This window comes from Bufo bufo, chromosome 4 (assembly GCF_905171765.1).
Source record: "Bufo bufo chromosome 4, aBufBuf1.1, whole genome shotgun sequence".
Lineage (NCBI taxonomy): Eukaryota > Metazoa > Chordata > Amphibia > Anura > Bufonidae > Bufo > Bufo bufo.
The window spans coordinates 45,579,918-45,592,995 of record NC_053392.1 but is presented as its reverse complement, the minus strand read 5'-3'; the positions used below and the strand labels follow the sequence as shown (position 1 = coordinate 45,592,995).

Genomic DNA, 13,078 nt, shown 5'->3' with positions numbered 1-13,078 from the left:
TCCTTTCACCAGTTTTGGTAGGCATTAACCATTACATACCAAGAAGACCCCACAAGAACGGCCGATCTGGAGATGCTCTGATCCAGGTGTCTAGACATCAAAGATTCATAACCACAGCACCAGTCATATATTTCACATATAGGCAGGGAGGTCAGTGGCGCCCCCTTGATGAAGTTCATGGTATTACAGTAGAGGAGCCGCACATAACATCAATCTGGAATGTCGTCTTTTAATATCATTATATTCAGATCATGTCTATTTCATCACAGAGAATCACGCGCCGCAGGAGACGGGCGGCTGCCGCCTAAATCTACGGGACAGCCGCCATCACTGCTTTATGTACACTTCACATTTACAGAAAAACAAGAACTGGATAGCAACTGAACTCAAACCTAGTGCAAAATTACAATAGTAGGTGAAGAGCGGGGGGCAGGGGCCGAAAGTGCTGAGCGATATCCTACTGCCACCTGGTGGTAGATTCACTGCAGTGCAAGGAACACATTATACAGCAGGCTTCAAGGGATTTTTCCTAAGTACGGCTTTATCAACGCATGTTAATAAAAAGATAAAATTTCTGCAACTTTGTAACATTCTCTGTTTCAATTCCTCCCCATTTTCAAGATCTCTGTTTGCTGCGAGTGAATAGAAAGAGTCGCATTTACATCCAGAGGCTGAAAAAACAATCATGAACCCCCCCCCCCCCCCCAAAACGTGTGCACAGTGTATCACTGCTGTAGCTTTGCATATTTGTCAGCTTCTAGTTGTAAATGAGAATGTTTCTATTCACTGACTGCAAACAGGGATCTCAGAAACATTAAAACAGAGTATGTAAGGTCTATTATACAATGATAATCCTGTATGTACAAAGTTCTGCATACTAGGCTTTCATTCCTCACCGTTTTCAAGATCTCTGATTGCTGTGAGTGAATGGAAGTATTCATAGGCTAAAAAAAAGAAAAACTGACAAAACATGCAAGCACAGCTGCAATACACTGTAACTAGCCCTACATGTGGTAGGTGGCCATGATCAAGATGGGTTTTCGGGCCTGTGGATGTAAATGAGAAAATTGCCATTTACTGACAGCAAGCAGAAACTTTGAAAATGGTGGCGGAATACAATGCAAAGTATATTAGAAAGTGGCCAAACTGATCATTATGCAATTATTAAGCATCATTTAAAGGGGTATTCCGGTTGTTAGAAGTTATCCCCTATCCTGTTATGAGATCGGTGGGGGTCCTACCGCTGGGTCCCTGATCATAAGAACAGGGGCCCCATACCCCCTGCAGCTCTCCCACATGCCCATTCATCTCCCATAGAGATGAATGGAGCGGCCGCACACATGACCGATTGGCTGCTCCATTCGTCTGTGTTTGTGAACGGTGCGGTTCCCCGCAGTCCCCCATCGATCTAATAGTTATCCCTTATCCTGTGGGTAGGGGATAACTTTTAACAAAAGGAATGCTCCTTTAAATAAAACCAGAAGCCCCCCCCAGAACGGTGGATCAGACACTCCAAGTTTGCATGTTGAGCCGCGATGCTCTGCAGATGCCACAGACCTGGACCCTGGGGTCTACACTTCCTGTAACATGCAGGAGGGTCTACCGGGCACATAATGGTTCCATACTGCCCAAACAATCCCAGCATGCACAACATGAAGCAGAATGGTCAAGAATGTCCATCATCAAATCACCGAGATGTACCAACAAAAGCAAGGCACAGGAGTTCACATGAAGGGTTAAGTTCGGCTCCCATGATGCGCGCTCCTTGGTCCCTAGTCACAGAATTATATACGGATTGCACCAGAGATAACTGTAGTGCATGCAGGACAGATAGTGTAAACATATAGCCCACTCCGGGGCGGGGGACAGGCTGGTCAGGGGACGTCCACATTAAGGGGTCTCCAGCATCCCATCTTCTGTCTCCAGTTCAGCTAGCTGCCTCCTTAATGCGTTTACTCGGACTTGAAGCTCCTTGTTGTACTCTATGATGTGGACCATCTCCTCGTAGGCGTCCTCCAGGTACTTTGAGGATCTATTCCAGCGCAGGAACACCCCTGAGGATCACAAAGCAAAGCGTCAAAACAGAGGCGGGAAAAAGTGAACAGGCAAATTTCATATAACAGCCGGACACTGGCGCTGAGCGTGTGAAGGTCCATGGAGAACCTGACATGACATAATTATGGAGTTTTCTTCCATTACAGAAGTATATGGTGTCTCAGGCCTTTAGTGAGAGTGGGGGCCACAGTACAGGGTCCAGGCAAGCAGCCATAACATATCAATGGACCTTAAAGTGGGTGATGGACACATGAAGAACATTGAGCAGACGGTAGACGATGGACATATACGAAGAAGAGAGAGCAGACACACAAAGCAGTGATGACATATCAATGAACCTTAAAGGCTATGGACACCTTTGTGCATTAAAAATCAATAACCCCAAACCTTACTGTAATGCAGCACATAATAAAATTGCACTTGTTAGTTTACTGTAGGGCTGCACGATATGGGAATTTTGTGCGATTGCGATTAGGGTCCTAAAAATTGCGATAACGATATGCGATGCAATATTTTAAGGGAATTGTGCTAGAGGTCTATTTGCTTGGATTTTCTCATATGAAACGCTGACGCGGCTGGGTATGACATAGTTATGGGGGATCTGTGGAGGACGCTGTTATGTGGGGGATCTGTGGAGGACGCTGTTATGTGGGGGATCTGTGGAGGACGCTGTTATGTGGGGGATCTGTGGAGGACAGTGTTATGGGGGATCTGTGGAGGACAGTGTTATGGGGGATCTGTGGAGGACAGTGTTATGGGGGATCTGTGGAGGACAGTGTTATGGGGGATCTGTGGAGGACAGTGTTATGGGGGATCTGTGGAGGACACTGTTATGGGGGATCTGTGGAGGACACTTATGGGGACCTGTGGATGGCACTGTTATGGGGGATCTGTGGAGGACGCTGTTATGGGGGATCTGTGGAGGACGCTGTTATGGGGGATCTGTGGAGGACACTGTTATAGGGGATGTGTGCTATGACACATAGGGCCATGAGGGGGGCCAGCATAAGACACACATATAGCATCTTATGCTGGTCTCCCTCATGGCCCTATGTGTCCCCTCATGTGTCCTAAACTGCGCACATAACTGGCTTTGTGTGTAAAGTATTTTACTAGTGTGTGAAACAATCTCTCTCCTATTGATAACATGGCCGCCTCTGTACTCACTGTCACTATGAATGCACTACAGCGAGCGGCAGGTGCGTGACTGACGTCACTTAGTAACGCTCCTCCCACTTCAGGAAGCAGGAGCGTTACTAAGTGACGTCAGACACGCGCCGCCGGTCCCGCTCGCTGCAGTGCATTCATCGTGACAGTGAGTACAGAGGCTGGCCATTTTATCAATAGGAGAGAGATTGTTTCACACACTAGTAAAATACTTTACACACAAAGCCAGTTATGTGCGCGGGGCCCCTTCATATATAATCGTGGCATTTTCAGGTCGGCCAAATCGCCATATCGCATTTGCCGATTATCGCGAATCGATTATTTTTTCGATTTATCGTGCAGCCCTAGTTTACTGGTATCAGTTTTGCTTCACATGCTCTCAGAAATGCTCTGATATGAATTTTGCTCAGTGCCGTCATCTCCTGTGAGGCTTCTGTGGGCGTTCCTGTGTCTTTCACATGCACCAGTACAAGCTCTGCGGCCCTGCCCCCACATCCTGATACATAGCTCATAGCTGCACAGCTATCAGCCACTTCCATACAGACTGCCTGTAATCAGCAGATCTAGTTCTTACTTTCCATTCTGTAGAAAGTCCGTTATTTGTAGACGCAATAGATATTTCTGCTGGTAACATCAGGGCAGCAATCTACAGTCAGAACCACGGCGTTATAAGCAGGATATAGATCTCATTACTGACGCTTTCACTACCTGCACTCTCTTCTGACTACAGTATTGTGTGCAGTCAGCACAGTGAGCGGTCAGTTGCCACTGGCAACTAAGCCCGTTCTACTTTACACCAGTTTGAAAAATGACTATATACAGTGGATATAAAAAGTCTACACACCCCTGTTAAAATGTCAGGTTTCTGTGATGTAAAAAAATGAGACAAAGATAAATCATTTCAGAGCTTTTTCCACCTTTAGTGTGACCTATAAACTGTACAACTCAACTGAAAAACAAACTGAAATCTTTTAGGTGGAGGGAAGAAAAAATATATAAAAATAAGAGAATATGGTTGCATAAGTGTGCACACCCTTAAACTAATACTTTGTTGAAGCACCTTTTAATTTTATTACAGCACTCAGTCTTTTTGGGTCTGAGTCTATCAGCATGGCACATTGTGACTTCAAGATTTGCCCACTCTTCTTTGCAAAAACACTCCAAATCTGTCAGATTGCGAGGGCATCTCCTGTGCACAGCCCTCTTCAGATCACCCCACTTTACTCTTCTTCTGGTGAAGCAATTCCTTTGTTGATTTGGATGTATGCTTTGGGTCGTTGTCATGCTGAAAGATGAAGTTCCTCTTCATGTTCAGCTTTCTAGCAGAAGCCTGAAGGTTTTGTGCCAATATTGACTGGTATTTGGAACTGTTCATAATTCCCTCTAGCTTAATTAAGGCCCCAGTTCCAGCTGAAGAAAAACAGCCCCTTGGCATGATGGTGCCACCACCATGCTTCACTGTGGAGATGGTGTTCTTTTGGTGATGTGCAGTGTTGCTTTTGCGCCAAACATATCTTTTGGAATTATGGCCAAAAAGTTCAACCTTTGTTTCCTCAGACCATAACACCTTTTCCCACATGCTTTTGGGAGACTTCAAATGTGTTTTAGCAAAATGTAGCCTGGCTTGGATGTTTTTCTTCATAAGAAAAGGCTTTCGTCTTGCCACTCTACCCCATAGCCCAGACATATGAAGAATACGGGAGATTGTTGTCACATGTACCACACAGCCAGGACTTGTCAGATATTCCTGCAGCTCCTTTAATGTTGCTGTAGGCCTCTTGGTAGCCTCCCAGACCAGTTTTCTTCTCGTCTTTTCATCAGTTTTGGAGGGACGTCCAGTTCTTGGTAATGTCACTGTTGTGCCATATTTTCTCCACTTGATGATGACGGTCTTCACTGTGTTCCATGGTAGATCTAATGCCTTGGAAATTCTTTTGTACCCTTCTCCTGACTGATACCTTCTAACAATGAGATCCCGCTGATGCTTTGGAAGCTCTCTGTGGACCATGGCTTCTGCTGTGGGATGCGACTAAGAAAATTTCAGGAAAGACCAACTAGAGCGGCTGAACTTTATTTGGGGTTAATCAGAGGCACTTTACATGATGGCCGGTGTATGCTGACTCCTATTTAACAGGATTGTGAATGTGATTGCTTAATTCTGAACAGAGCTACATCCCCAGTTATAAGAGGGTGTGCACACTTATGCAACCACATTATTTTAGTTTTATATTTTTTCTTCCCTCCACCTAAAAGATTTCAGTTTGTTTTTCAATTGAGTTGTACAGTTTATAGGTCGCATTAAAAGGTGGAAAAAGTTCTGAAATGATTTATCTTTGTCTCATTTTTTACATCACAGAAACCTGACATTTTAACAGGGGTGTGTAGACTTTTTATATCCACTGTATATATATATATATATATATATATATATATATATATAAAAATGTCCGCACTCTCAAACACTTTATTCATTCCTGTGGTCGCACAGTTTTCCGCTCATTCACGGAGCCTTTTTTCCAAGCTATGAGCTGAAACGTTGCGACTAGTGTTTAAAGTTCGGTGTATCTAAGAACTCCGTTATGGATTCCGCTATCATAAACCATAAGTTATGGTCCGTGGTAGCGGAATCCATGGCGGAATTCTTAGATAACCCGAACCTGAACTTTGAAAACACAAGTTCGCTCATCCCTAGTTGTGACTACAGGAGTGAATAAAGTGTTCTTCTTTTCACACATTTTTTCTGAGAGTGCTACCATTTTGCTTTATTCTTACATTGTCCTGGATTTGTTGCCGGATCCGATGGCCTGCACCTTCAGATTTATACATTTATATTTGGCCTGCTGTGCTGCCATTGTGTGTATATGTGTGATATATATAAAATTAGGGTTACTCCTGCAGTTTTGCTAGAGATAGTTGTGTGTGTGTAATATATAATTATATATATATATATATATACACACACACACACACTACACTTTTTGTGAGGCAAGGTAACTAAAAAATGGCTGTTCAGGCACAGTTTTTAATTTTTTGTTTTTTACAATGTTCACCTGACAGGGTAGATCATGTGATATTTTTATAAAGCAAGTCATTACGGACGCGGCAATACCCAATATGTCTATTATTTTCATTTTATTTCAGTTTTACACAATAAAAGAATTTTTGGAAAAAAATCAAGTTTTTGTCTTGGGTAGGATTTCATTTTTTGTGGGATTAGATGACTATTTGATTGGTACAAATTTTGGGTACATGTGACTTTTTGATCACTTGGTATTAGACTTTTTGTGATGTAAGGTGATTTTATTTTTTATGGTGTTTACCCGATGGGTGGGATTACATGATATTTTTATAGAGCAGTTCATTACAGACACTATGATACCTAATATGTACATTTTTTTAATTTTATTTTACACAATAAAAGCATTTAAAAAAAAAATAATCATGTTTTTGTGTCTCCCTTTTCTGAAAGCCATATATATATATATTTTTTGGACGATTGTCTTAGGTAGGAGCTCATTTTTTGCGGGATGAGGTGGCATTTTGATTGGTACCAATTTTGGGTACATATGACTTTTTTGATCACTTTTTATACCATTTTTTGGGAAGTGCGGTGGGGTTAAACAGCTGTCTCAAGCAGAGTGTCAGCAGTATGTTACAGCTGACACTCTGCACCACTGGGCCATCCTGAAGGAGAGGGAGACCCGTGTGGACCCAGGAGTTACAGAGAATCTGTCATCTGACGGATTCTCTGGAAATTCATCGAGAGCAGGCTGCTGTGCATAGGAAGCACAGCAGGCTGTAGAACAAAAACGAAAAAAAAAAAAAAAAACACAACCAATTGGAGAAATGATTTTCACCACAAAATAAATTAGTGTAATTTTTTTTTTTTTTTTACAAAGGTGTCCATATCCTTTAAAGTGGATGATGGACATATGAAGAATAGAGAGCTGACAGTAGATGATAGTACTGTATATGATGGATAGAGAGCAGACAGTAGACTATGGGTATACGATGGACGGAGAGCTGACAGTAGGCGATGGGTATACGATGGACGGAGAGCCGACAGTAGGCGATGGGTATACGATGGCCGGAGAGCTGACAGTAGGCGATGGGTATACGATGGACGGAGCGCCGACAGTAGACGATGGGTATATGATGGACGGAGAGCTGACAGTAGGCGATGGGTATACGATGGACGGAGCGCTGACAGTAGGCGATGGGTATACGATGGATGGAGAGCTGACAGTAGGCGATGGGTATACGATGGACGGAGAGCCGACAGTAGGCGATGGGTATACGATGGCCGGAGAGCTGACAGTAGGCGATGGGTATACGATGGACGGAGAGCCGACAGTAGGCGATGGGTATACGATGGCCGGAGAGCTGACAGTAGGCGATGGGTATACGATGGACGGAGCGCCGACAGTAGACGATGGGTATATGATGGACGGAGAGCTGACAGTAGGCGATGGGTATACGATGGACGGAGCGCTGACAGTAGGCGATGGGTATACGATGGACGGAGAGCTGACAGTAGGCGATGGGTATACGATGGACGGAGAGCTGACAGTAGGCGATGGGTATACGATGGACGGAGAGCTGACAGTAGGCGATGGGTATACGATGGACGGAGAGCTGACAGTAGGCGATGGGTATACGATGGACGGAGAGCTGACAGTAGGCGATGGGTATACGATGGACGGAGAGCTGACAGTAGATGGGTATATGATGGACGGAGAGCTGACAGTAGGCGATGGGTATATGATGGACGGAGAGCTGACAGTAGGCGATGGGTATATGATGGACGGAGAGCTGACAGTAGGCGATGGGTATATGATGGACGGAGAGCTGACAGTAGGCGATGGGTATATGATGGACGGAGAGCGGACAGTAGGCGATGGGTATATGATGGACGGAGAGCGGACAGTAGGCGATGGGTATACGATGGACGGAGAGCTGACAGTAGGCGATGGGTATATGATGGACGGAGAGCTGACAGTAGGCGATGGGTATATGATGGACGGAGAGCTGACAGTAGGCGATCGGTATATGATGGATGGAGAGCTGACAGTAGGCGATGGGTATACGATGGACGGAGAGCTGACAGTAGGCGATGGGTATACGATGGACGGAGAGCTGACAGTAGGCGATGGGTATACGATGGACGGAGAGCTGACAGTAGATGGGTATATGATGAATAGGGAGCTGACAGTAGACGATGGATAGAACGACATTACTTGGTTGACAAATAATTATCGATTTACCTTCCCACAGGAGTAGACTCTGGGGGGCCACAGAGGGCCAGATGACCAGTCCATTGGCTTCATACAAGGGGTTAGTGAATTTGTGGCTCTCATTGGGTTGGTTCACCCAGGACCAGAGGGACAGTGTCTTCTGCTTTAGCTTCAGCTTACTCCTGCAGAGAGAATATGAACCACCTTATTAAACCGCCTACAGAATGCTACATCACTGGTATGTGCTTAACAGCTCACTAGTCAGCTTTGCCGTGTAGACTGGGACAAGATCAGCAGAGTCATCTCATTATCAATAGAGGTGGGTGAATTAATGACTGCTTTATTGTACTCCTAGAGGCCTAGATAAGGCAGGATAGTAACACTATATACACAGAAAGGGTTCTGTATGCAGCTCACCTGTTGCTGCTTGGTTTCCACAGGAAGGGCTGTACTCACAGGTGTAGCTAGTTGGGGTGCAGAAGGGGTTGGCCCTTGTAGGGCCGCTTGTAAGAGCGCTGTGTTCTCTTTTCAGTTTCCCTGCACGCTGACATTGCAGCAGAAAGCAGTGTAATTACTGCTGTTCCATCCCATTCAGTGAAGAGACCGCCAAGGTTCCTTCAAACATCTGATCAGAGGGACTGAGGGATTGCTGGGAGTCATACTCTCCACAATCTGATACTGATAACCTATCCTGAGGTATACTGGACAGCCCCTTGAACTATGTGATACTTTTTTTTTTTGAGGGGAGAGGGGGTGATAATGCCCGGAGCCCTCATACAGGTTGTACTTACCCCGCTCCCCGGCATGTGTCGCTCCTGATGCCTGCAGGGCCGCCTGCATCTCCCCATTGTGCGGATCAAAACATCCAACGACAGGGGTGCATGCCAATAGCAGGCCATGATGGAAACAAGCCTTCCTAGCGTCGCCCGCGATGATAGGAAGGCTCGTCCCCGTCGAACTGATACTGAGGACCTATCCTAAGGATAGGTCATCAATAATAATGACAGGATAACCCTTTTAAAAGGTGATATCTTGGAATAAGTAACTTTTCACAGGTGACTGAAGCTTGCCCCCCCCCCCCCCCATGGAAAGAATCATACTTACCTACTCCCCACCACTCTGGTCCTGTGTGCCGGCTCCTGTGTGTCCATCTGCTCTGCTACAGCCAATAACTGGCTTCAGCAGCGATGGGTCTCTTATGGATACGTCATTGCGGACTAGTCTTTGGGAGCGGCGGATGTTCATGCAGTGCCAGGGACGAATAAAACAAGTCACAGACAGGAAGATGTTCAAAAAACTGGACTTTCCCTTTAAGTGTCAGGATGCGGTGTTTTATACAATAAACATTAACTAGTGTCCCTAGGACTGATTTACACCTATTAATCCTACACCTACCTCTATTCCTAAAACTTAACCTTTATTGTTATGCTGTTATAATGCTAGTTCCTAGCTATATATTTAAAATTCCAGTACCTGGCAGCCATTAGTGTATGTCTGTTTCCTATTAGGGATCTCCTAACTAAATATACTGGTCCAGGATAGATCGCACTAGTGCCTTTCTGGCTGCGCGCTGCCAGTAGTAGTCTAGGCACTGTGTTACTTCCTGTTAAACTGGCTGCATCGATGTACTGTATTAAAACTAAAGCTCCTCACTGCCCCCCGACATGTTTCGCCGTTTACCGGCGTCCTCAGGGGTTAGGGCAGAATGTGAGTATGTTTCCTTCCGGCCGGCTTTATGACCTTGGTTGGTGACGTCATCACTGTGGGCCTCGCCTATGGGTGTAGTTTACGTCGGCACTATGGAGTCATCGGTGACGTTTCCATATAAATATATAGCTAGGAACTAGCATTATAACAGCATAACAATAAAGGTTAAGTTTTAGGAATAGAGACAGGAAGATGAACATACGGGAACCAGTGCAGGTAGCAGGTAAGTATGAATTTCTCCATAGGGGAGACAGGCTGCGGACACCTGTGAAAAGTTATTTATTCCCAGGCACCTATCTTATGGCAGCACTGAATATAGCAGCTCCACGTTTTAAAAGTACAAACCCCTCTCCCAGAGCACAGGCTTACTATCCTGCCTTATCTAAACCTCCAGTAGTAAATCTTTATCCACTAATGATAATGAGATGACTCTGCTGACTCTATCTCATTCCGCACAGCAAAGAAGAAAGTAAATTGCCTGGAATAAGTAGCCTAATTTGTGCCTCGCAGCCTCCTATCCTCTCCCCCTTTTAAAATAAGCATACTAGACTGCCGAATCCAACTAGGATATAACCGTGACCTAAAGGTTCTGCATGGCATACAAGACTGCCGAATCCAACTAGGATATGATCGTGAACTAAAGGTTCTGCATGGCATACGAGACTGCCGAATCCAACTAGGATATGACCGTGACCTAAAGGTTCTGCATGGCATACGAGACTGCCGAATCCAACTAGGATATGACCGTGACCTAAAGGTTCTGCATGGCATACGAGACTGCCGAATCCAACTAGGATATGACCGTGACCTAAAGGTTCTGCATAAGCAACCGCCACTTGCTGCTTGGCTTTATCACTGTTTGGGTTATATCTGAAACAATCAATAGTCACAGAACCTGTATGTGCAATGATTATAGCAGAGGTGACCAGGCAATCTGATGTGGAAGTGTACCGGTTCTGCATCTGCAGGGTGTGCCCTCAGAATACCACGGCTGGGTCTAAGGTGCCCCGCAGTCTGGAACTGAACTGACCTCTCAAATTCATTGTTGCCCAGGAAGGTGCCAAACTGAGAGGCATAGGCGTGCTCAAACAGAGTAACCAGGAATCTCTCATTAAACTCAAAGGAGCAGGGGAACTGGCGGAGGATTTGCCACACACAGTCCAGGAAGAGCAGGAACGTTGGGGCCTCCCACCTCTGCTTGCTGTTGGAGTAGGCAGACTGGGCACAGCGGTGCTGAAATGGATGACCAGCCTGGGAACAGAAAAGAGATTTCAAAACTCAGCACGGTAAGATCAGTCTGCCGTTGGCTGTAATGCCTAAGAGATGAGGACTGTCAACCAATGCTGCAGTAATCACCTGGATCGGGTAAAGTCATGAGGACTTTTGCCCAGTGTTGCCGTAATCACCTGATTTGAGAAACGATCAGCAGCACTGTCACCCAATGCTGCAGCAATCATCTGAACGACTCCGGCCATACCATATACATGAATGTGTTTTCCTTAGCACTTACACAAAATAATGTTTTACATAAAGTGATTTTATTTTATGCAATTTTTTTTACTGTAAACTATTTTAATAACTGTCTAACATTTATTTCATTATTTTTAGTCCCATTAGGGGACTTCACAATCTGATTGCTGATATGTTTTGGAGGGGGCTCCCTCTACTTCCATAGGAAGGTCAGGGCAATGTGAAAAGAGGGAGCCCCTTTATGTTTATAGTTTATGTTTTTATGGGTACCATTTTAGGGTCCATACAGCTTTTTGACTTCTTTTTATTCTGTTTTTTTTAGGAGGTCAGATGAACAGAAAACTGCGATTCCGGAATTTTTTTTAAACATTTTACTGACTAAATAACAGGTCATTGATTGTTTAGGCTGTTTTGTCGATTCCAATTATGTCTTTTTTTTTTTTTTTTAGCTTTATTTTTCTCCTGTAATAAAGCATCTTGTAACAGTAAAAAGTTTTATTTATTTTTTTTACTTGGGATTTTTTTCTATAATCTTAATTTTTTTAATTTATTTTTTGTCCCACTATTTGACTTGAACATTTAATTCTATAATACACAATTATTCTGTATTCTATATAACATTATCTGACTGTAGGTGACAGGTACTAGTATATAACCCGGTGGGGCCCACATCCATGGCTGACCTGGGGGCCTGCATTAAAAGGGATCCTGTCACCAGGAAAATCACTGGCAAACCAGGCTCAATGCCTTGTAGAACCATCTCAGCTGAACGTAATGATACATTTCACTTAACGATCTGTTGCTTCATTCTGGAGAAAAAGCACCTTTAATCCATATGCAAATGAGCAGTTAAGTGCACAGAGGGCGGGTCCAAGCCACTCTGTGCACCCTTGTGCCTCCTGCTTCCTCTGCCAGTCCCTCCCTCTCATTCTTGATTGACTTGACCAGGCTCTTGCACAGTCATCTCTCCTGGTCCTCTCAATCAAGGAGAGTAAGGGCCTGGCAGAGGAATCAGGAGGGTGCACAAAGTGTCTTGGGCCCGCCCTCAGTGCACTTTAATTGCTCATTTGCACACAAATTAAAATTACCTTTTTTTCCAGTGATAAGTGAAAGTTATTATTACATTTAGCCGAGCTAGCCCTACAGTGACTGATTTTAGATTTCTAAACCATCAGCACCCTGCCATTGCTTTGTGGGGGGTGCCCAGATGGGCTTACACAGAGAGTCCCCTCCCTCCTTTAGTGCAGGCGCTTGGCTGTCACTGGGGAACCTGCTCCGCCCAGCACGGAACATTCGTGTAGCATGTATTCTAGAGTGTCGTAAAAACACAGGCGCTCTAGAATAAAGCATGACTGCCATGGAAAAAATAAAACAACAACAATGTACTAGTGGTTATTAAGGGGGTTAATTAGTTTCTTTAAAGGGGTCTTCCATCCTCTCTGGCA

The 13,078-nt window shown here is 44.7% G+C and overlaps 1 protein-coding gene across 1 annotated transcript in view; it reads right to left on the bottom strand.

The window, feature by feature from the left end:
* Nucleotides 1-209: 209 nt before the first annotated feature.
* MTMR9 (myotubularin related protein 9) overlaps nucleotides 210-13,078 on the bottom strand; it is a 33,541-nt gene continuing 20,672 nt past the window's right edge. Inside the window, exons 8-10 of the mRNA XM_040427176.1 lie at nucleotides 11,194-11,414; nucleotides 8,487-8,638; nucleotides 210-2,054 (exon numbers count right to left, since the gene is read on the bottom strand). Coding sequence (XP_040283110.1) covers nucleotides 1,891-2,054; nucleotides 8,487-8,638; nucleotides 11,194-11,414 — 537 coding nt within the window. The 3' untranslated portion in view covers nucleotides 210-1,890. The remainder of the gene's footprint in view (nucleotides 2,055-8,486; nucleotides 8,639-11,193; nucleotides 11,415-13,078) is intronic.